This window comes from Schistocerca nitens, chromosome 3, assembly GCF_023898315.1.
Source record: "Schistocerca nitens isolate TAMUIC-IGC-003100 chromosome 3, iqSchNite1.1, whole genome shotgun sequence".
Classification (NCBI taxonomy): domain Eukaryota; kingdom Metazoa; phylum Arthropoda; class Insecta; order Orthoptera; family Acrididae; genus Schistocerca; species Schistocerca nitens.
In genome coordinates this window covers 556,113,693-556,139,858 of record NC_064616.1, presented here as the reverse complement: position 1 = coordinate 556,139,858, position 26,166 = coordinate 556,113,693, and the positions used below count along the sequence as shown (strand labels likewise).

At 39.1% G+C, this 26,166-nt stretch overlaps 1 protein-coding gene across 1 annotated transcript in view; it reads left to right on the top strand.

Moving 5' to 3' along the window:
* The window catches only part of LOC126249332 (Down syndrome cell adhesion molecule-like protein Dscam2), a 562,422-nt gene that overhangs the window by 482,707 nt on the left and 53,549 nt on the right, over positions 1-26,166 (top strand). Inside the window, exons 20-21 of the mRNA XM_049950988.1 lie at positions 7,043-7,321; positions 25,354-25,794. Coding sequence (XP_049806945.1) covers positions 7,043-7,321; positions 25,354-25,794 — 720 coding nt within the window. The remainder of the gene's footprint in view (positions 1-7,042; positions 7,322-25,353; positions 25,795-26,166) is intronic.

Here is a 26,166-nt window from a genome sequence, read left to right as displayed (position 1 = left end):
TCTTTCAAACTTTTTCTTTTGCCGCTCGGTGCAGCGCTCGAGTTCGTTCTGCATGCTCCTGTGAGTGATGCTGTCGATCTTGTCCCAGTCTTCTCGATGCATTCTGCTACTTAGTTGATAGAAAATGTCCAGAAGTTCCTGATCCGTTCTTGCCAAGTCTCTCCGTGTTGTATGTATTCGCTCACGAAGAAAAGCTCGTTCCATTCTGTCGTAGATACGATGTGCTTGGGCGGTGGTGAATAGGCGCTTGCATCTCAAGAACTTCGGTGTAGCACATTCATCTCGGCACCGTGACAGAAAGGCGAGAGAGGACATCAGTCGCGCTTTCTTCTTCCGTCGTTGGTCAAGGCGTCGGTACAATCTGCAAATCTCCTCCCCGTAGAGGCGTAATACAAAACTGTTAAGGCTTTCGTGGCCACTTGTTGACAAACTGCCTATTGGCTTCTGTCTCGGGTTCTTCGGCCGACGTTCATCTAATGATTTTTCTGACGTTTCGCCAGCACGAGTGGCTGGCATTGTCAAAGCTTCACCCTCCATTGCCGGTGGTGAACTGGAGGCGAGCTCGCGGCCGCAGACTATATGTACCTGGCGCGCCAACGTCCGAGGGCTTCTCCGCGGTCATTTCCGGTGCGGTTCTCCTCTTGCTACCTGCGACGGTCGTTCGCTGCAGTACGGGAAGCCAGGATCCGTTTACCTTAAGGCTTTCCTCTTTCTTGTTGAAACTGTTCGCGTGTTTTTGGATTTCTACAGCTTCTCTGAACAAGCGCGTGTGATAGTGCTTCTCTACAGCCAGAACTTCCGTGTCGGCGAATTTTATTACGTGGTCGGTCTCATTCAGTGCGTGCTCTGCCACGGCCGATTTCTCCACCTGCCCCAACCTGCAATGTCGCTTATGCTCTTTGATCCTGGTGTTAATGGATCGTCCAGTCATTCCGACATAAACTTTTCCGCATGTGCAAGGTATACGGTATATTCCCGACATTGCAAGTGGGTCTCTTTTCTCCTTCGCCGATCTAAGACACTCTTTGATCTTCCTTGTCGGTTTGAAAATCGTCTTTACGCCGTGTTTGCGCAATATACGGCCGATTCTGTCCGTCACTCTGGGAATGTATGGCAGAAAGGCCGTACCCGACATTTCTTTTTCTGGTTCCTTACTTCGCCGAGTGTTTAGCTCTGTTACACTTCTAATGTAATTTGTGGAGTACCCATTGCTCCTCAGAACAGTTTCCAGGTGTTGCATTTCTCGTTTGAGGTGTTGAGGCTCACATATTCGTCCTGCTCTCGTTACGAGCGTACTAATCATGCCTCTTTTCTGGCTCGGGTGGTGGTTTGACAGTTTGTGCAGGTATCGGTCCGTGTGTGTCGGTTTTCGATACACGCTGTGTCCCAGGTTTTCGCCGTCCCTTGTGACCAGCACATCTAGAAATGGCAGTTTCCTGTCCTTTTCTACCTCCATGGTAAATGTTATGTTGGCATGGAGGCTGTTCAAGTGTCTCAGGAATTCACCGAGCTGTTCTTCACCATGGCTCCACACCACGAAAGTATCATCGACGTACCTGTACCACACCTTAGGTTTGCAAGTCGCCGAGTCCAGTGCCTGTGCTTCGAATTGTTCCATGAAGAAGTTGGCCACCACTGGACTGAGAGGACTACCCATGGCGACGCCTTCCAGCTGTTCGTAGAAATCGCCATTCCACGTGAAATAGCTCGTGGTGAGACATGCATGGAAGAGCTTTTTGATGTCTTGAGGGAACATGGAACCGATGTGCTCCAGAGCGTCGCTGAGTGGCACTTTCGTAAATAACGAAACAACATCAAAACTGACCAGGATGTCGTTAGGCGCAAGTTTCAGTTTCTTCAGCTTCTCAATGAAATGTCCTGAGTCCTTAATGTATGTGTCGGTCTTTCCCACGTGTGGCTGGAGCAGAGAGGCCAAGTGTTTCGCCAGTTTATACGTTGGTGATATGGATTACCCAAGATCCATAAGAACAACGTTCCACTGAGACCGATCGTTAGCGCTCCTGGCTCACCAACGTATAAACTGGCGAAACACTTGGCCTCTCTGCTCCAGCCACACGTGGGAAAGACCGACACATACATTAAGGACTCAGGACATTTCATTGAGAAGCTGAAGAAACTGAAACTTGCGCCTAACGACATCCTGGTCAGTTTTGATGTTGTTTCGTTATTTACGAAAGTGCCACTCAGCGACGCTCTGGAGCACATCGGTTCCATGTTCCCTCAAGACATCAAAAAGCTCTTCCATGCATGTCTCACCACGAGCTATTTCACGTGGAATGGCGATTTCTACGAACAGCTGGAAGGCGTCGCCATGGGTAGTCCTCTCAGTCCAGTGGTGGCCAACTTCTTCATGGAACAATTCGAAGCACAGGCACTGGACTCGGCGACTTGCAAACCTAAGGTGTGGTACAGGTACGTCGATGATACTTTCGTGGTGTGGAGCCATGGTGAAGAACAGCTCGGTGAATTCCTGAGACACTTGAACAGCCTCCATGCCAACATAACATTTACCATGGAGGTAGAAAAGGACAGGAAACTGCCATTTCTAGATGTGCTGGTCACAAGGGACGGCGAAAACCTGGGACACAGCGTGTATCGAAAACCGACACACACGGACCGATACCTGCACAAACTGTCAAACCACCACCCGAGCCAGAAAAGAGGCATGATTAGTACGCTCGTAACGAGAGCAGGACGAATATGTGAGCCTCAACACCTCAAACGAGAAATGCAACACCTGGAAACTGTTCTGAGGAGCAATGGGTACTCCACAAATTACATTAGAAGTGTAACAGAGCTAAACACTCGGCGAAGTAAGGAACCAGAAAAAGAAATGTCGGGTACGGCCTTTCTGCCATACATTCCCAGAGTGACGGACAGAATCGGCCGTATATTGCGCAAACACGGCGTAAAGACGATTTTCAAACCGACAAGGAAGATCAAAGAGTGTCTTAGATCGGCGAAGGAGAAAAGAGACCCACTTGCAATGTCGGGAATATACCGTATACCTTGCACATGCGGAAAAGTTTATGTCGGAATGACTGGACGATCCATTAACACCAGGATCAAAGAGCATAAGCGACATTGCAGGTTGGGGCAGGTGGAGAAATCGGCCGTGGCAGAGCACGCACTGAATGAGACCGACCACGTAATAAAATTCGCCGACACGGAAGTTCTGGCTGTAGAGAAGCACTATCACACGCGCTTGTTCAGAGAAGCTGTAGAAATCCAAAAACACGCGAACAGTTTCAACAAGAAAGAGGAAAGCCTTAAGGTAAACGGATCCTGGCTTCCCGTACTGCAGCGAACGACCGTCGCAGGTAGCAAGAGGAGAACCGCACCGGAAATGACCGCGGAGAAGCCCTCGGACGTTGGCGCGCCAGGTACATATAGTCTGCGGCCGCGAGCTCGCCTCCAGTTCACCACCGGCAATGGAGGGTGAAGCTTTGACAATGCCAGCCACTCGTGCTGGCGAAACGTCAGAAAAATCATTAGATGAACGTCGGCCGAAGAACCCGAGACAGAAGCCAATAGGCAGTTTGTCAGACTAAAACTACTGAAACACTTGTAAATGACTGAGCAGAAAATGATCAATTTCTGGAAATTGTATTGAATACTGATTGATATCCAAATTAACCTTTGTGAGCAATTTGGTGGCAGTTTGGATGCATAGTCATGCAGCTATGGAAGGTGATAGGGCATATGTTTGGTATAAAAGTCTGTAAATAAAAACTAAGCCCATAAAAAATCAAGCCCATAAATATCCAACAGATTGTGTAATATGAATAAACCATCATATGAGAACCTGAAGTATATTTTCTCCATTTCGCACTTTATTCACTACAGGAAACAGCTGCAAACTTCAGAGAATATCTCAGTCCTGTTGTACTGAAGCTCCTTACAGTGGTAGTAGAAAGTACCAGTAGCAGAATAAAATTGAAAGAAATTCATTTTCAAGTCAGGGGCAATATTACATGTAAAGTTATTTCTAGTCATTATCATCTTCATTAAAACTTCTCTAGGTGTACAACCAAATTACAGTGATCAACCAGAACATTATAACCACTGACCTACTATCAATATAAACACATCTAGGGGATAGCACCATCATCTGGCAAGGAATGAGTGCTAATCAGATACACAAATGGTGCCTGTAGTATCAGTGAGAGTGCTGTCCAAGTGTAGAATGGAGGAGTCACATCAGCATTTTGGAAACTGCACAACTTGTCATGTGTTCAAGGAGTGCTGTGGTGAGTGTCTCCAACATGTGGCAAAACCAAGGTGAAACCATGTCCAGACATCGTGGGGTTGGACGGCCACCCGTCATTATAGATGTCGGACGTCATAGGTTGAGCAGATTGGTAAAACAGGACAGGCGGTGAACTGTGGAGGAACTAATATCAGACATTCATGTTGGGCAGAGTACAGCTGTATCTGAACACATGCTCTGGGGAATGTTCACATGGCCATCCATGGGTCCAATGGAGCTTGTGCAAGAGACCATGGTGGCTAAGGAGTATCATATGCTGATTGATGACCACGTGTACTCCTTCATAACGATCACATTTCCCGATGGCAGTGGCATCTTTCAGCAAGATAATGTGCCATGTTGCAAGGCCAGGAGTGTGATGGAGTGGTTTGAGGAACATAGTGGCAAGTTCCAATTGACGTGCAAGCCCCTAACTTGCCAGATATGTTCCAGGTTGAACAGAGCTCATCACCCCACTCCCCAGAATTTATGGGAATTTGGTGACTTGTGTGTACAGATGTGGTGCCAACTCCCTAGAGTGGCCTACCAAGGCCTTGTTGCTTCCATGCCACAAAAAATTGTTGTTATTATCCATGCCAAACATGGACATACCGGCTATTAGGTAGATGGTTAAAATATACCTGCTCATTACTGTATCATGCTCTTATAAAGGCAAATGCTATGGCAACTTGCAGAAGTGGCTTTAAACTTGGTCTATATAACAACACAAAGGCACTATCAAATATCAAGTAAAGTTTTATTCATGGAAAAAATGACTCCTTAAACTGTTCTCAAACTTTACTACAAAAAATGACTCCATTAAATTGTGCATAAAATGCATACAACATGATAATCCCTTGTATTTGTTGATTCTGTTCACACGAAGACTAATGTCATTGACTACAGTGCAATGATCGTAAATGTAAGCATTTAGTTTTTTCATTGTACATATAAAAATATTTTAATGTAAATTTAAATTTCTTTTTAATCAATATTTGGAAAAAATACAGGGTATTAAGAGAGAGAAAAGTCCAGTTTGTTGCAGCACAAGTAATACTGTGACAATGCTAAGAAAAAACAGACTTCTGGGCAGCAGCTTAGAAAACACATAGTATTGCAGGTATACTTGGCTATACATGGCTGACAAAAGAAGTAAAACACCCAGAAGTGGGGGGGGGGGGGGGGGGGAGGGAGGAAATGGAACTTATGGCCAGAGGGGATATGTGATGTTAATTCAGTGGTTACCAAGTCAAATTTACAAAGAACTTGGTTGTATGAGCCCTTATCAATATGACTTTGCATTCCCTCTTGTCTGGATGTATGAACTAGTTCTGTTGTGAAGGATATAACAAAGCCATTGCATCTTCTCTTGAGGTAAGGTGGCCTACAACTGTTGTAACTGAGCCTTGAAAACCTGGACATTGACGCTGGGATGGAGTTGGCATCTGAGCTGTTCTCACATGTTCTATCAGGAAGAGATTTGGGAATCTTGCTTGCCAGTGGAGTACCTTAACATCATGCAAGCAGTTTATAGAGATGTATGAGGTGGGTAGATGAGCACTGTCCTGTTGAAAAATGGCACCACAATTTCTCACATGGGAGTGTAACACCGGAGGATGCAGAATGTCTGTGATGTACTGTTGTGCTATCAGAGATTCCTCAGTTGACATCTGTGATCTGTAGTCATATCTATGATCTGTACTCATATGACCTGAAATTATATCTGATTGGTCCACAAAACATGATGGCAGAAATAGCACGTCTGTGCCTCTACATAACATTGGAAGAACTGAAATTCAACCCAGGCCACCACCATACTTGTCAACTTTGGTCATCTGTTGTAGGGCAGAACTGTGATTCATCTCTCAACAAACTGTGGCATTCATCAGCATTCCACACTTTCTGGTCATAGTACCACTCAAGACACAGCTGTTTGTTTGGTGGTGTTAACAGCAGCCTATGCATGTCACAGTTATTTCCTAGTCTGTCTGCTGCTAGTCTCCAATCAGTAGTTTGCAATGTCACATAATGTTGCAGAAAATGCAGTACTTTTCCTCAGATGACACACAGATGTTAAGGTGTTACTCTGTACTTGGGGTACAATATGGAGATCTTCCATTGTGGTGGTCAGACGTAGTTGACTGGAACCTCGACAACAAGTATGTACACTTTGACATTCCCATGCAGTCTAACATTGGGCCACTGTGACATCCAAATACCCCATAAATCTGGATAATGCATGAGTCAGCCAGCTGGCCAAATGGTGACTCTCAATGAGGCCACTTTCAAACTCTGTCGGGTGCTGATAATGCTGTCTCAGACTAGTACATGGCATTTTTGTGTCCTTGACACTCAAGATCTGACACTTTCATGCTTCTTATATACCATCTCAGGCCTGGTAACAATACTAAACATGAAAAACACTAATGCAATCTGGTGGTCATTCTACCTGCCGCAGAAAAATGCTACTCTAATCACTTACATACTTAATGGTGATATGTTCATGTGTGAAGTTACATTGATATGTGACCATGTCTTCTGGGTACTGCACTTTGTTTTTCAGGCATTGAAGATGGAAAAGCACAGGAAAGTATTTCAGTCAAAAGCACTAGTCTGAGGGCTCTTTGAATCTCAAAAACCATTGATTCTTACTAAAGCAGACAGTAGTAAAAAAAATTGTTTAGAATAACAGAAAATATTCCATTTATATTACATTTATGGTTTAAATTTTTCAGGTTTTTTTTAAGATACTAACTCAGTGTGTGATGTTAGTTGCAGTTAGGGCAGGAATTATTTCATTCGGGGGACCAAGGATGGTGACGTGGAAGAGCGATGTACGTTTACCGTGCCAAGCTGTAGGCATCCCTGAACCTAAACGGCGATGGCTAGAAGCTGGAGATGTACCATTAAACCAGCACCCAAGAATCAATTTTGCTCCTGATGGTTCTCTTCTCCTGTCAAAAGTACAAAGAACTGATCAGGGTGACTACACATGTCATGTCTCTAATGAGTATGGAGAAGATACCATTGTTTATCAACTTTTAGTTCAAGGTATGTACACTATCCTTGTGCTGTAGCTGTCATCTGCTTACCATTCCATACAAATAAGAGAGTTCATCATTAAAAAATAAAGAAATGTGTAGGATAGAAATATTTCATGAATTCTAAGATAAGAGATATCTGTCATGCTAACTTCACTTCATGTTGACGTCATATGTGTTAGAAAGTTCTCAGTGCTTGTATACTTAATTATCTTGCCATTTTAGTTACAAATTCAATAAACTGAAGAAGAAAATGTTACATTGGGTTTTACATTTTGTCTCTGATGGCTTTCATTTTGAATCTCAAAATTAACATGCATGTTGTGAATTTTAATGAAAGTTGTAAGTGTTGCTGTATGTTACTTCTTACCTCATGCTTTAGAATAGTTTGCCTATCATGAACCAATTTCAGCTCATATACAAGCTGAAAAAAGCCACAGAAGCTATGCAGTAGGGAATGGATGTGCAGACTCATCAATGTTCAAGTCTCATTTGTTCCAACCTTTTTCTTTAGTTAAAGCATCAAATTGGGTAGAATTTACGCCTCCACAATGTGGTAGCTTGTGTATTACTTTCTGTTACTCTTGCTTTTATTTAAACAGTAAGAAATAACATGAACTTCTTACACATGTAAACGACCACTTTGCTTCATCCGTGGCACAAATAAAGCCAATATAAAGTAATAGTGGATGCAGAAACATCATCTGCATCCAGTGATGTTCACAAAACACAGCAGGCAGTCTAGGCCGTATTGCACCTTATTATACTACACACAATTCCATTTTGTACATTTGACATCCAGGCTTACCTTCACAGAGCCAGTATGAGCACAGACAAGAAGATGTTCAAAGTATCCACCTTACATTTGCCAAAGCATCACCACTCACTGGCTCATACTTTGCTGGTCCTACGCAACACACCTGAATCCACCATTGGCGAAGTGGTATGCTAGTGAGCTATTAGGTCATGTACATCCATAAGTTTAGTACTATAAACTTGTTCATTTAACTGATCCCACAAATAAAATTCTAATGGTTAAGCACCAGGAAACACTGAGGACAGAACATTGGATTTGTGCAACCAATCCATTTCCCTAGAAACACTTCATTTAACTAGTTACATACATTAATTCCAAAATGAGGCAGTGCACCATCATGCTGAAATTATAGATGTTGTCAAACACCAAGTGGAAATTTTCTAATGCATTAAGCAAAGCACTGCAAAGAAATGTATGATACAGGGGTGCATTCAACTTGTCCACCAACAGACAAAGACTCAAAAGCTCTCCTCCTGCAATTCCAGCCCACAGGTTTGTACCAAAGAGTGCCTGCAAGCCACATTCATGAGAGTGACATTTGGGTTCTGCCCTGACCAATAATGGATGTTGTGAAGTTAGACTAATCAGTCAATATCATGTCATTTATAAAATGTTCATCATCTTCCATTCACAAACCTGTAGTCATTGAATGTCGTCTTCTGGTTCCTGGTGTTGAGTTAATATGTAATGATATGGATGCAGTTATTCATCATGCAACACTTCAACAACCAGTCTTTGAGATATCTGGAACTGCCTTGCATTAACACAGGTACTTTGCCAAGGTGATTGGTGGATGGTTTTAGGAAATATGTCCTCTATTTGTGGAGTGTATCTAGTCCTTGGATGACCTTTGTTCATTACTTGTGGATGAAAATTACCATTCTCCTGGAGGCATGACTTCAGATGACAAAAAGCATTCTTATTAGGATGGCACCTTTGAGAGTACCGTGCAGCATACACTCGAGCTGCAGCAGACTGGTTATCAGGTGCAACCAACAACAAAAGCATACTGAAATATTCATCATTTGTGTACTCCACCAGAAAGCTGCCCTACATGAACTTGACAGGATCAGTTATGGTTGTGCACTGCATGGTTAGTAGACACATGCACGCAGTGCCATAGGTTCCATTATGATTTGATAGGCTATTGTTATGTAACAAAATTATGTCCTACTTGTACATGACAGGAACTAGGGAACAGATGGCTAAAAAATGGAAAAGGAACCTGACGAGGATTTGAACCATAGTTCCTTGGTGGATGTGAGTTTGAGGTCCCAGAAGTCTACTCAGTAAGCTACGACAGCTGGTACCAAAGTATGGAATGTTACACATTCCTCTGTACATTCTGATGTACTGCATGATGTGACAGTGTTGCCAGCTCCTTGTTTACATTCATGTGTTTTCAAAATGCACCCAATCCGATTTTGATACATAACCTTTTGTCTTAAATTGGAATGAGGAATTGCGTACTGCCCTCCAAGTGCAGCATTTATCTTCACCCTGTATATATAGTATTATTTTATTCATTTCCAGTAACTGTAGTTTATATGTTAGAATAAAATTCAATAATCAGTTCCAAATGTACTTTCATTTCACTTTGCTGGTTTCAGCAACTTAATTTGTCATCTTCAGTTGCTTAGTATTGGTTTAGCAGATGTCAATATCTTCTTCATAGAAGCATAGTGCTGTAGTATGTCCAAAAATGTTCATATTGTATGTGGTTACAATAATCTGTAAACCAGTACTGAGCTTGTGAAAAATTCAACTTAATTTGTCAAAGCTGGTAAAGCAAAATAAAAATATATTTACTATCAATGACTGAATCTTACTCTGAAATGTGTAAAGCAGTTGCATGTTTGCCTATATCTCTGTACAGCAGTCTATGTAGACTTTATTCTTTCCTTGCATATGTTGTTCAAACATAATGAAGTTATGATTCTAAAATGACATTTCATTTCATCAGTTATATTCTGTACATCTCATAGAGAGAGGCCCATTTGATGACAAAAGAAGTCAAGAATGTACATTTTAATTAAGTGCAGTACAATTAAATCACTTAACATTATTGTTGATGGTTAACATTAATCGTAAAATACCATAAGATTAAACATAATTTTAATAGTTTTCATGAAGATACTCTTCATTATTGTGGAAGAAGTTTGCTAAACAGGAAGTTCATTATTTCAGTCTTTAACTCCTCCATATTAGTCGTAAGACAACTAATATGTCTTGAAAGGTCAATGAATTCATGTGTACATCTTTGTGTGACTTCTTTCGACACTAATGTTGTGCTTTTAATATCCTTGTTCAGGTAATTCATATTGTACACTATTTTTGAGAAAACATAAATATTGATAATGAACATATGTACTGTGAAACTGTTGACAAAATAGCAAGTTTTTTTTTTTTAATTTAATGGAGTTTGACAACAGCTGCAGAAGTGATAATGAACATTGCACATGTTTATGATAAAGTCAGCTCCATCAAATTGATGTAATTCTCAGAAAATTAAGGCCCAAGATTTCTACAGAATGCTTAAATATAATCTCCCAAAGAATATTCACTCAGATCTATCTTTTAAAGAAGTGAATGGAAAGCATCAATCAACTAAGAAGGATGAGAATAAGAAACAAAATATTTTACCAAAAATAATCAATTTTTGAAAATATAATGCAATAGGATTGATAAAAAAATCTACTCCCTAAGTGTTGTCAGGAGAACACACATATAATGGTAATTAAGTTTGCCAGCTTTCAGAGCCCATGGCATCTTCTTCTGGCAGAAGGGTTGAAGGTGATGGAAGAGGGATGAAGGAAAGGAACCGGTGTGATTTAGGAAAGGTGTAGAACTTTGAAAAGTCACCCAGAGCCCCACATCAGAGGCAACTTACCAGACAATTTGAGAAGGAATGACTGGTTGTTGGGGATGCACAGGACTAGATTTTAAGACCTCAGAGCTTAAAGGTGGAAGGTAGGGTAATACACATGACAGAGATTACTTTCAAAATGTCAAGCATGAGTTAATAAGTGCAGAAAGCTAAGTACATCAGTGTCAGAAGTGAAAGATGTAGAAAACTGAAGTAGAGTGAAGAAAGGAATAGTTATTGTGAAGAAAGGCTGAGGCTGAAGAAATTAAAGTAAATTAAGGCCTGGAGAGAGTTGAGAATCAAGTACACATTGTAATGCTAGTTCCCATCTGCAGGCTTCTGGGAAACTGGTGTCTGGGAGAAGTCATGACTGTAGTGTTGTAGAGCATGTTCTGCTACAGGATATTGTGTGTTGCCAGTATATAACCTCTGCTTGTGCCCATTTATCCTAACTGATAACTTAGAATTATTCATGCCAGTGCCACCCTCCTGGCTTTAATTTACATTAATTTTTTTGGTCTCTGCATTTATTCACATTAACTATTCCTTTCTTAACTCCATTTTAGTTTTCTGTATCTTTCATTTTATGAACTGTCAACTTTTTGCCTTCCCCCTCCCTCCTTTGTCACATACAATGCACTTTATCTTGCCACTCTTATTAACTCATGGATGATATTTTGGAAGTTATTTCTGCCTTGCATTTTACACATTTAAGCTCTCAGGTTTTCAGATTGCGTCTGTTGCAGTCCACAACAATCAGTGTTTCCTTCTCATCCCATCTGGTAAGTCTCCCCTATCCTGGTGTCCTGAGCAACTTTTACAAACTCTACCCCTTTTCTTAAACCCACCAATCCTTTTTCTTCACCCCTTTTTCTTCCCCTTCAGCCCTTCAGCCCTTCTGCCAGAAGAAGGAGCCACTGGCTACGAAGAATTGCAAACTTTAATAACTTTATATGTGTGTTCTCCTGCCTCCACATCATGAGTAGATTTTTTTATCTATCCAAATAAAATATCATGAGTAGATTTTTTATCTATCAAAATAAAATATGTTAAGACTTGAGACAAACCTAAAGGGAGAACCTCGATTGCTGAAATGAAACATCCATAATTGAAGGCAAATAACTCAAAATGTGAACAAGACCATAGCAACGGGTGAAGATATAACTGCGACAGCTTGCTGCTATTTTTGAGATTACACTTTGCAGCACATTGAATGTAGAAGAGACTTTAAAATCTAGCCCTTCTGTTCTTACAAATCTAAAAATTTTACCCTGAAGCAGATGATTTCAGTATCATTCACATGCCATATTACTGCATTATTGATACATTCGTAAACAGAAAATCTGAATTCTCGCTAAGAGAGAAGACAGTGAAATAAATCTTTCAATATCACTGGATGATAGGCATGGTAAACATTCTGTGAGAGAGTACAGTAATTCATAGAGGGTCTTTTATGATAGTAAATGAAATAAATTGTGAATGAGTTGAAATTTTTCTATTCTTTACTCAAATATTTACTGCATTAAACGTTTGTGTCAAGTTAAATGTCTACCAGAAGAATGCTTGCACACAGATTCATAACTTTCGTGAGCAGGGTTCCGTGTTCAGTTTCAACTCAGACACAAAATTTGAACTTATTACCAAAGTTAAATATAGTCTTTCACACTATTTGCCAGTTCTCACAGATTCTGAAGCCTATTGGTCCACAGATGAAAAAATGTTAAGGTGAGTGAAAATAACTGACAGATCATTTATGTGTGAGAATTAAAGTTTTGTAGATAGGTCTGGTGAAAGACTCTGATGCTTTGATAGATCTGTATCAAAATCAAATTATCTATGAGGTGTATTCAAGTTCTAAGGCCTCCGACTTTTTTTCTCCGGACTGGAAAGAGATGGCAGCACCGTACGGCAGATGGAATTTTACCACCAGCGGCGAGAATGAGAACTGTTTTAAATACTTAAAATGGCAACGTTTTCCTTACTTGAACAGAAGTGCAATCATTCATTTTCTGAATTTGCGTGGTGTGAAACCAATTGAAATTCATCGACAGTTGAAGAAGACATGTGGTGATAGAGTTATGGATGTGTCGAAAGTGCGTTCGTGGGTGCAACAGTTTAATGAAGGCAGAACATCGTGTGACAACAAACCGAAACAACCTTGGGCTCGCACAAGCTGGTCTGACGACATGATCGAGAAAGTGGAGAGAATAGTTTTGGGGGATCGCCGAATGACTGTTGAACAGATCGCCTCCAGAGTTGGCATTTCTGTGGGTTCTGTGCACACAATCCTGCATGACGACCTGAAAATGCGGAAAGTGTCATCCAGGTGGGTGTCACGAATGCTGACAGACGACCACATGGCTGCCCGTGTGGCATGTTGCCAAGCAATGTTGACACGCAATGACAGCATGAATTGAACTTTCTTTTCATCGGTTGTGACAATCGATGAGACGTGGATGCCATTTTTCAATCCAGAAACAAAGCGCCAGTCAGCTCAATGGAAGCACACAGATTCACCACCACCAAAAAAATTTCGGGTGACCGCCAGTGCTGAAAAAATGATGGTGTCCATGTTCTGGGACAGCGAGGGCGTAATCCTTACCCATTGCATTCCAAAGGGCACTACGGTAACAGGTGCATCCTACGAAAATGTTTTGAAGATCAAATTCCTTCCTGCACTGCAACAAAAACGTCCGGGAAGGGCTGCGCGTGTGCTGTTTCACCAAGATAACGCACCCGCACATCGAGCTAATGTTACACAACAGTTTCTTCGTGATAATAACTTTGAAGTGATTCCTCATGCTCCCTACCCACCTGACCTGGCTGCTAGTGACTTTTGGCTTTTTCCAACAATGAAAGACACTCTCCGTGGCCGCACATTCACCAGCCGTGCTGCTGTTGCCTCAGCGATTTTCCAGTGGTCAAAACAGACTCCTAAAGAAGCCTTCACTGCTGCCATGGAATCATGGCATCAGCGTTGTGAAAAATGTGTACGTCTGCAGGGTGATTACGTCGAGAAGTAACGCCAGTTTCATTGATTTCGGGTGAGCAGTTAATTAGAAAAAAAATTGGAGGCCTTAGAACTTGAATGCACCTTGTATTTATTCAACACAGTTGTAGATTCTCTTACATATTGCTTGATTTGTAAAATAAGAGGTTCTGCTACTGTGACATTCCAAGGAGTGTTTTTGAAATTTAGACTTGTTAAAATGTTATCTTAATGCGTCTCTGAGCACTTTAAAAGTGTGAATACAGCATTTGTTTTACATCGCTTCAACTGCAGGAAAGGTTCTATTGCATCACATCTCAAAATCTGCAGCTCAGACTTTTTTCCATCAGAGATACCAATACAGTATCTCAGTGCATACTGTCACAAATCAAGCACTACCCATATATATATTAGGATTTCTCAACTGCAGACTATTCACATAACATACTTATTTTCCCAATAAATGGTCAGTGACTCCATCAGTCTGATTTTTCTTTTTTTTCACTAAACTGGTATTTCTCCAGTGTGTTGTTGTTATTGTGGTTCAGTGCAAATGGTTCAAATGGCTCTGAGCACTATGGGACTTAACACCTAAGATCATCAGTCCCCTAGACTTAGAACTACTTAAACCTAACTAACCTAAGGACATCACACACATCCATACCCGAGGCAGGATTCTAACCTGCAACCGTAGCAGCAGCGCGGTTCCAGACTGAAGTGCATAGAACCGCTTGGCCACAACAGCCGGCTGTGGTTCAGTCCAAAGACTGTTTTGATGTAGCTCTCCATGCTAGTCTATTCTGTACAAGTCTCTTCATTCTCTCCATAACTACTGTAACCTCAATTCATTTGATCCTGCTTTTTGTACTCAAGCCTTGGTCTCTCTCTTCTAATGTTACCCATCAGACTATTTTCAATTACTGAACTGACAATCCCTTGATGCCTCATTATGTGTCTATCAACAAAACACTTCTTTTAGTCAAGTTGTGCCATAAATTTATTTTCTCCTTGAACTTGAATTCCATTTCTGATTTCTTTCCTTTACTGTTTGCTTAATGCACAGAATGAATAACATTGGGATAGGCTACAACCTTGTCTCATTCCCTTCTCAGCAACTGCATCCCTTTCATGTAGTTAACTGTAATAACTCTGGTCTAGTTTCTCTAAAATTTGTTGATAACCTTTCACTCCTTGCATTTTATCTCTGTTACATTCAGGTATGTATTTCACTGTCAATCTTTTCCTGCATCCACAAGTGCTATAAATGTAGGTTTGCCTTTCTTTATGCTATCTTCTAAGATAAGTCATATGATCAATATAGCCTCACTTCTTCCTAATGTTCTGTGGATCAAAAGCTGATCTACTCTTACGTATTCTTCTACAAGTATTTTCATTCTTCTGTGAATAATTTGTGTCAGTGCTTTGTAGCCATGATGTATTAAATAGATGGTTTAGTGATATTTATACCTCTCAGTATCTGTTTCTTTGGAACTGGAAATTATTACAGTCTATTTGAAATCTGTGGATATTTTGCCTGTTTCATAAATCTTGCACAACAAGAACAATAGTTTTGTCATGGTATATTTTCCCAAAGATCTCAATAATTCTGAGGGAATGGCTTCTACTCGAGGTGATTTGTTTCATATTAGGTCTTTCAATTCTCTATCAATTTTTTCTCACAGAATCATATATTCCAGCTGTCTTTCATTTACTTCCTCTTCCCCTTTCAAAACATTGTCTTCAAGTTTGTCTCCCTTGTACAGCTTTTCTACATATTTCTTCCACCTTTTTTTAGCCTTCCCTTCTTTGCTTCGTACTGGTCTACTTATCATCTGAGATTTTAATATTCATACTTGTGCTTATCTTTACTCCAAAGGTCTTTTTAATTTTCCTACAGGTGGCATCTATGTTTCCCATACTAACACCTGCTTCTAAAACTTTGGATTTGTCTTCTAACCATTACTGCTTTGCCACCTTGTGCCCTGTCAGTTTCATTTTTTTAGACACACATATTTCTTTTTACCTTCTTCATTTGCTGAAATTTTTATTTTTTAACATTTTATCAACTAAATTCAATACATTTTGTGTTATCCAACAATTTTTACTGGCTCATGTCTTTATACCTATTGATCTTGTGTTGTGTTTACTGTGTCATCCCTCAGTGCTATCCATCCATCTGCTGTTGTATTCATTTCCCTGTTTTAGTTGCCTATTGCTTCCTTTGAAATTTTCAACATCTTCTGGTTCTTTTAGTTTGTGGTGACCATAGATTGCTATTGACAATAGAATGAGGAGTGCTCCATCTTGGGATTTAGTGAGCTTTGCATCTTGTTGTGGACAATGTTTGTATTCCCCTCTCTTGTGCTATTTTCTGGTTGTTATGTGCAAATAAATAGTGTGTCATCATAACTGTTGGTTATTTCTACCCAGAAGCTAATCAGTGTTGATAGAAAACCCACATTGATGACACCAACGTGATTTGAACACGAAAGACCCCAACATGATTTGAACATGCAAACTTCTGATCTGGAGTACATTAAAGATGTCAATGAGTAGTACTTGAGCAGAAGCATATTTATTACACTCAGGGGGTTTAGCAGCAAGTCACTAATAAGATTGGGGTGGTCATGTAAATGGTTCACCAAACAAACAAAAAGAGTGCTGTCATCTAAGTTTCCATGTATGTCAAACAAGTTGTCCACCAAGGTAAACCAAATCATGGTGCTGTTCTTTTGTATCAGCAGTAGCTTTGGAAAATGGCCATCCATATATATACTTCCCACATGACTGGATATCCCCCCCCCCAGTTTTCTTGCACTTGGCCATGGACGTTCATTATGTTATAGGGTGATACTGTCAAACCAGCACTACAGCTGCTTTAATCTGGTCTGCATCGGGTATTGGCATGCATGGCTAATATTATGGACATCCTCATCAACAGCTGGTGTCAGACAGTTTCACTTCAGAGGGGTAAACCAGTTGGGACAATCGAGGAGTCCGTCCCACCACAACCTCTCGTCAAGCCAAGTTCCTCACCATTGTGCACCGAGTCAAGTTCCTCACCATTGTGCAATGACTGTGAACCAGTAAATACCACCCCTCAGCCTGTGCATCTACCTGATCTTGCATGTGTTGAGCGTCTGTCCATCAGTAACTTAAGGGTTGCACATGATGGACCCCTCCCTTGCCTCACGCTGACTCTACGTGTGATGATCCACTGCCTCAGTTTCAAAAACACATTGCATGTGACATTCCATCATTGCAAGTGCTCTCATCTGCTGTCCCCCATTGTGTTCTTGTGCTTCTCCCAAACTACAATATTTTTCTTCAACTTCTTTTAGACTACAACCTGTCACTACCATTGATGAGATCTGCTTTTCCATCAACACTTCTGGGTGCCTGCACAACAAGCTTTCCTTACTGCTCCAAGATGGATCACTCTTCGTCCTTCATGTGTGGGGCACTTCCCCAAGGCCATGCCCACTTCACATATAACCACCCAATGGACATTCCCTGTTCCAGATGGGAAGGATGCAGCTGGAATAACAGTGACACTTGGCATCAATGGGATGCTCAAGATGTGTGTCCCCCTCTTCGATGCTCTTCCAACACTGTCACCTCCCATGCTGGTACAGTTCACAATTGCATGGTGACCAGTCTCTCCTCCTTACTGGATGGTGGACTATGTCCTCTCTAGTCCACCCTGCATGGACCTCCCTGACCCCATGAGAAATGGTCCACCCATTCCTTCCATTCAAACCAGCCACAACATGGGTGTCTTGGTTCCTTGCACAATCAGGCAACACCTGTTGAGTGGCCCTCAACACCCCTGCATTCAACAACCCCCACTTACTCTCCCCAGCACTCTGCACTCCCGGGGCAAGGGAGGCTCTGTGGCAATCATAGATCACCAGTAATGATAGAACACCAGTAATGATCGAATGTGGAGTGCTCTATCATGGGATTTAGTGAGCTTTGGATCTTGTTGTGGACTATGTTTGTATTCAGTTGACGTCTGTTATTTTCTGGTTGTTGTGCGTAAGTGAAGAGCGTGTAATCAAAACAGTTGGTTATTTCTATCCAGACACTTGCCAGTGTCAGTAGAAAACCCACAAGTTTATCCAAATCTCATTATCTTAATTTTCTACCTTTTCAAAATCTGTATTTTGTAATCAATAAATTATGGCCAGAGTCCACATCTACCGATGGAAATGTTTTGCAGCTTAAAATTTCTTGCCATTATGACATAATGTGTCTGAAATCTTCTGGGATTCTCAAGGTCTCTTTCACAGGCACTACCTGCTTTTTTAGTTTTTGCACCAAGTGCCAGCAATGATTAAATTATGCTCTGTGCAAAATTCTATCAGGTGGCTATATCCTTCATTCCTCTCCCCCAGTCCATGTTCTTATACTATTTCTCTTTCTCTATTTTTCCTACTACCAAATTCCAGTCTCCAATCACAGTTAAATTTTCATCTTCTTTAACAGTTTGAATAATCTCTTTTATCAGCTAATACATTCTTCCAGTATATTCACTGTCAGTGGAGCTGTTAGGCATGTAAATTGCACTGCTATGTTGGGTGTTGACCTTGTATCCAGAAAAGCAAGCCAAATATTGCCAATCCATGGTTATTTGTATACTAATCACATGATTCTCCTTAAATAATGCAACAGTCTCTAAGTATTTTTATGATTTAACAACAGTTTACTCAAGCTTTTATTTAGCAGTTTCACATGCATTTTTTCCATGTGTACCTAACTTCTAGAAATTATAATAAGTTGTTTTCACATTCCTATGGGCTCCAGATTACAATAGTACATATATTCTGCTTTTAATCTACAGTATATCTACATCTGCATCTATTTCTACTGCAAACATACTCTGTGAACAACTTTGAAGTGCATGACAGAGGGTACATCCCACTGTACTGGTTATTAGGGCTTTTTTCCCATTCCATTCACATATGGAGCTCAGGAAAAATGATTGTTTGAATGCCTCTGTATGTGCTGTAATTAATCCAATCTTATCCTTATGATGCCTAGGGGAGGGATATGTAGGGGGTTGTAGTATATTTCTAGAGTCATCATTTAAAGCAGGTTCTTTAAACATTTTTATTAGACTTTCTTGGGATAGTTTCCATGTATCATTAAGAGTCTGCCAGTGCAGCTCTTTCAATATCTTGGTGACTCTCTCATGTGACATATGACCATTCATACTGCCCATCTCTGTATATGTTCCATACTTCCTGCCAGTCCTATTTGATATGGGTCCCACACACTTCAGCAATATTCTAAGATGAGTTGCACAAGTGATTTTCAAGTAATCACCTTTGTAGACTGATTGCATTTACCTAGTATTCTGCCAATAAACCAAAGTCTACCACCTGCTTTACCCACAACTGAATCTATGTGATCATTCTGTTTCATATCCATACTAAGTACACCCAGGTATTTCTATGAGTTGGCCAGTTCCAACAGTGACTCATTGATATTATAGTTATAGGATACTACATCCTTTCATTTTGCGAAATGCACAGTTTTACATTCCAGAACATTTGGAGCAAGTTGCCAATCTCTGCGCCATGCTGAAATCTTATCAAGACCTAACTGAATACTTATGCAGCTTCTCTCAGATAGTACTTTGTTATAATAACTGCATCATCTGCAAAAAGCCTGATTGTACTATTAATATTTTCTGCAAGGTCATAATATACAACATGAACAGCAGGGGTCCCAACAAACTTCCCTGGGGCACACCCAAAGTTAGTTCTACATCTGCCAATGACTCCCCATCGAAGATAACATGCAGTGTCCTTCCTACCAAAAAGTACACAGTTCAGTCACGAATTTAACTTCATCCCCCATATGATCATACTTTTGACAATAAGTGTGGATGTGGTGCTGAGTCAAATGCTTTCTGGAAATCAAGAAATACTAAATTTACCATGTTGCCTTGATCCAAAGCTTGCAGTATGTCATGTGAGAAAAGTGCATGTTGGGTTTTACGTTATTGATGTTTTTGTAAATCATGCTGGTTGACACTGAGGAGGTCATTCTGTTCAAGATATCTCATTATGTTTGAGCTCAGAATATGTTAAAAGATTCTGCAACAAATGGATGTCAAGGATATTGGATGGTAGTTTTTTGGATTATGTCTGCTACCCTTCTTGTAGACAGATGTAACCTGTACTTTCTTCCAGCTATAGAGCACAGTTTTTAATTTGAGGGATCTATGATGGATTATAGTTAATGGAGGAACTAACTCATCTGTGAATTGGGGATAGAAGCAGCTAGGGATTTGATTGGGTCCTGGGGATTTATTCGGTTTCAACAATTTCAGCTGTTTCTCAACACCACTGACACTAACATCTATTTCACACATCTTTCACATGCCTTTCCATAAATTTGCTGAAACCTCACAAAACTGATACTGGCCTCTGATCAGCAGTTTCACATTTGTCACCCATTCTAGGCAGAGATGTTACTTTTGCAGTTATTAGTCTATTTGGAAATACACCACTCTCAGATGATGAAACTCCCCTGTATAGACCTTGAAGATGCTATTTGACTAATTAGACCATGCACAGAGCCATTAAAGAATCATTCTTCCTGCAGTCCATATGTGGATGGAATAGGAAGAAACTTCAATTTACGGCACAATGGGAAGTGCCTACTGATATGCACTTCATGGTGGTTTGGTTCGCAGAGTACTGATGTAGATGTAAACATTAGAATCTAATGTAAAAAAATAAAAAGTTTATTAAAGCTTTACAGTACAGTTAAGATTCCTCTGCAGCAATTTATTACAAGATATGGTGTAATGTTATTACGAAATGTAAGTGGATGAACTTTTTGCAGAGGACACAAACTGAGAATAGTATCAAAATGATATTTAGAATAATAGCAGAATGGTATGGAATATAGTGGAGAATGTGTCAGAGAATCACTATAAATGTGCAATACTGAACTCACTGAAATTCCAGAATTAAAATATCTCAGACATTTCTGTGATATCCAAAATCTTTGATGATCACTTCTCACCTATTATATGAGCAACATGAATTAAAACTTATCGCACATCAATTACATAACTCATTTACAGAAGACCCTTGTAAGTGAACACCAGGAGACACTTACTAGAGTCTAACAGCAAATAAACTGAGGCAATTATTACATTTCTGAAGTGTACAGTTGCATATGGTTAGGATGAGGTACCAAGCATAGCATTTATGATTTGCATGTCCTGCAATATATTTAATTACTTACACAGCACAAATATACAAGCAGGTCTTTCAGATATAAAAGCTGGGGAAAATATGGTATTGATAACTACAGACCAATGTCATTGTCAGTTTAGTAATGACAATGTGCTGTAGGCATGTTGCTTGTTTCTCTCAGTTCAACTTATTGACCACTTTGTAGAATGGTTTTAGGAATATATCATCAATCAACCATGTGATATCTCCATTCATTTGTGGGATAATAGAAGATCATGATAAAGAGATTGCAGCCATTGGACATCTTTTGTGACTTAACAAATGAGTTTCTAAATAAATTTGAACATCATGGAATTGAAGCTGAGGCATTAAGATGGTTTCATCCTATCTAAGCAGTAGGGAACAAAAGTTTGCTCTTACATAACTGGAAGCAAGTGTGGTGGAGACATGTGGACTACACCTCAAGGTTTTAAACTAGAGCTACATATTTTGTTAACATATATGTGTAATCTGCCTTCAATTATAGTTTGTTTGTTGATGATACGAGTGAAATGATCTGAATCCATATCTATATTTTACAAAAATGTATGTACATATGTATGTTCCACATCACCTCCTAGACAACTACATCAATTTCAGGCAAATTTGGCACACTTATCACTTATTGTATGAAAACAACCACTTGGGAATAAAAACCATCAACCTCCCAGTGGTGGGTGAGGAGGCTGATGGAAATGGGAAGGGGTGTGAAGAGGCACATAGAAGAGTGACAGGTTGTGAGGAGGCAGGTGGAAGAGGGGCAGGGTGTGATGAAACAGAAGGAAGAGGGAAGAGAGAAATTGAAGGGGCATGTAGAGTAGGAAATAAATTCAAATTTTTCCTGATTTTTTGGGATGAAACTATGTGACAAAATTTGTAATATACATGACTCATTTTTCAATATGTTTAGAGACCAAAGATTGTGCGAATACCACAAGTAAATTTAACTTCATATCTGGAGTCATATGGTGTGAAACAGCAGAGATTCAGTCATATGTGTGTGACATTCACATACATGGGTAAAGCCATGGCTAAGAAGATAATAATGAAATAAAGTGTTACTTCAAAATAAAAGAACAACTTATGCAGGAAATGATATCCTGCAAGAAATATACAGCAGTTGTGAGTACATGTGTAAAAAGAATAATGTTATGGATTCAGGACAGAAATTCAATATCACAGAAAAATTGTGTTGTGTTGAGAACTACATTTTGATTTACTATTAATGAGCCAGTTTATAACTGCAATTACTCATTTATTCATTCACACATCATGTTCTGTAAGTCTCTTATGGTCAGGAATGTTGAATTAGACAACTAATACATTAAGAGGCAGAAGCAGCCATGGCAAATTATGTCTATATTGTGTACTAACAACAAATAAAGAAATACAGTACATCCAGTTTCTTACACACAATTTGGTCTGTGCTGATAATACAATCTCCTAAAAACTATGACACAGTCAATGAAGCCTAATTCACCTAATTTACAGTACAATATAATAGATTAGGTAAATTAGAACTTTTCACTTTGCATATCTCATTCCTTGATAATGACTTCATGTTGATCTTTTTGTAATAGGCTTCAGTTATCTACGTGCCTTTGTAGCTCTTCTTGCTTATAAGTTTTTAGTTCAAAACATGGATTTGTTTATAAGAAACAGCAGCTGATGTGCAGTCATCACAACACGAATGTCAACATAGTGATGTCATTAATCATTAAATATTGTTAAAAAATTCAGATTTCTGGAACATAAGTTTTGAGTAGCTTTCAGCAAAAATTTGTGTTTCTTGTTGGGATTTGTAGGTTTTCAAAACCACATTGAAGGCTATTCCCACATCAAACTTTTTCTATTTCCCTGTGTTAATCATTGAAATTAATTAAATTTTGGGCAGTATTGGCAAATACAAGTACTTTATGCATATTTGATCATTTTGTTGTAATTGTTACTAACTAAAATATGTTGAAAAGTATGGAAAACTATTCATGTGAAGAGGATAAAAAATTGGGTGCATGATGTACAAAAATAGTGATTTGAAATGACACGTTACCCTTTTGTTCTCCACTACTACAGGATGTAAAATGAAGTAAATTCTTTTACTGCATGTTTGTTATTGTTAGAGTTGTTTTCAATTACATATTCATTGCGGATTTCTGTAACTTTTATATACCTTCCCAGGCAAGCTGTAAAGATGGAGTTGGTTAAATTTTTGGTTTAAGTTCAAATCAGTATTGCACTATAGTCTTATAACTGGGAAGATTAACTACCTACATTAAATTAATGTATTTATCTTTATTTGGCACTCATATAGATAGTTTGCAGATCACCTCCATCTCATTGTCTATATGTGTAAATTTGTTATCATACTGATTGAAATACTTTTCAGCATTTTACTTCTTGTCATTTATTTTCTTCTGAAACACTCCTTAGAAAACAATGTGGTAAAAACATAAACATCAGAAAAAGATTATTGCAAAGCTCATTTCAACAAGAGAATGACTAAGCGAGTGGACTACTAAATAACATCTGAACTTCCTAATACACTGAAAACATGTGACTGACTAAACATGCATTTGGCATACTTTGCATCTATTTATAACCTAGTTGTTCATGCCAGAACATTTTAGAAACATACACATTTCAATCACAGTAATATTCTAATTAAAACATAATTTTTAACAGAAGTATACATTTTGGAAACTATTATTTTAATGCTACAAAAGATAGTACCTGTATCTGAAGAATTTGCTGGAACATAAAAGTTTCTTTTATAAACATTGTTTTTAAGAGACATGTTTTTTGATTAAATCAGGTCATTTTTTGCCAGTAGATAAATGGTTCAAATGGCTCTGAGCACTATGGGACTTAAAATTTGAGGTCATCAGTCCCCTATAACTTAGAACTACTTCAACCTAACTAACCTAAGGACATCACACACATCCATGCCCGAGTCAGGATTTGAACCTGTGACTGTAGCAGTCGCGCGGTTCCGGACTGAAGCGCCCAGAACCGCCAGCTAGTAGATAACAAAATGTGTCCCCTGATATATGTGACAAGTAACAACTTTTGTCCATGTAGAAATCTTATATAATCTCTAGTTCCTTTATGTTGACATTTTGTGATTCTTTTTCTGTAAATAGCACATTTTCAGTGCAGTCAGTTACAGTATTACAAAGAGGTAACAGATAACTAAGTCCAGAATAATAAATTCCAAACCAAATCATCTTAATTAAGTTTTTATAATTCCAGAAATATTGATTACATGTCCCTCATTACAAATTCCATACATTGTATAACAGAAGATAACAGTGTATAGCCAATTTTTTTTTCTTTCTTTTTTTTTCTTTTTTCTTCCTAAGTATCTCATCTGTTTGGAAGTGAATGATGAGATTTTGAACCTTTATTGCTATATGTTATACATATGTATTGCACATGAAATTAACCCAAAAGAACTCTTCCTATTAGTTACAAACCATACTGAACAAAATGTTTACTTTTATGTTATCATCAGTGTCATTTCGTACATATGTATATCATAAAGTATACCTAAGATCTGGATTGACTACTGTGTCTCATTTTAAGGAAAGTCAAAAGCTTTCCTTTCATTTGTAAATGTAACTTCCTTTACACAAGTTGGTAACATTTATTCAGCTGACGTCCTACTGTTGAGTGTAACTTCCTTTCGCTTTAATGACTTAATGCATCTAACCTGCATCATTTCATATGATTGTTGCTCTAAATGCAGTTCCAGTTTTTCATTCTTAGTAGTAATAATGTCATTTGTTAATTCATTGACCATGAACTGCCACCTTTAAATACACTTACTTTACTCACTACTGCAGTTTTCACACAATTCATTTTTAAACTACATGATTGGAGTTTTTCTTCACACTAACATAATACTTTGAGAAAACCTAATTCTTGCAGGAATGATGGAAAAATATGTGATGTTAATATTTAATGAACCTAGTGGTAGATATAGGAAAGAGAATTTCTGTTACTCATACTAAGAAGATTATTACATTCTATGTGTCTGCAATTTATTATAGTAAACAGTAATGTAAGTGGATCTCAGTGATATATGAAATTATTATATCTGTAATAATGTTTTCAGTTCCACCAAGTGCACCATTACTTATAGTTCCTACAGCTTCACATGATACCCTGCATTTACAATGGAAGCTTGGTGACAATGGAGGAAGTCCTGTACGTGGCTTTATTGTACATTTTAAACTGGAGCATGGTGAATGGGAAGAAATGAAACTAGATGCATCACAGAACACACATGCTTTGACCAATCTTCGTTGTGGGACACTCTATCATGTTTTTATAACAGCTTACAATAGAGTTGGTAGTGGAGATCCCAGTAAAACACTGGCTGTCAGAACTCGAGGCGAGCGTCCACACATACCACCTCCTTATGATGTTCTGGTTATTAATTCTACAAGTGTTGGGCTACGTCTTGCCACTTGGCCAGATGGAGGATGTCCTATATTATATTTTGTTGTTGAATATTCAAATTATGTACCTAGAGGAGCAGACAACTGGATTACAGGTATTACTAATAGTTCTTTATTCAGCTGATATTTAGCATGAAGGTACACATGCTTTGTAGTTTTCATAGAAAAGTGATAAAATGTTTAAGATAATACTTGAACATTTTGAAAAAGTAAATTATCTGTGAAAAGTGGTCAGCTTTCATTTGAGTAAGTGAATGTCAATTTTTTAAAAGTGCAGTCATGGAAAATTACACTAACTTTAAAATTTAATAATGTTATGGAAACCACAGTTCTGCAGTTGGATATTCATTTGTTTTTCTTGTGAAAGTCAGCATATTCTCATGGTGGTAATAAAGTCCAGTAAACTTTGAGAGAGAAATCTGAAAAAATGTAAGCAGGTCATGAATTTTTCATTTTTACATTTTTGT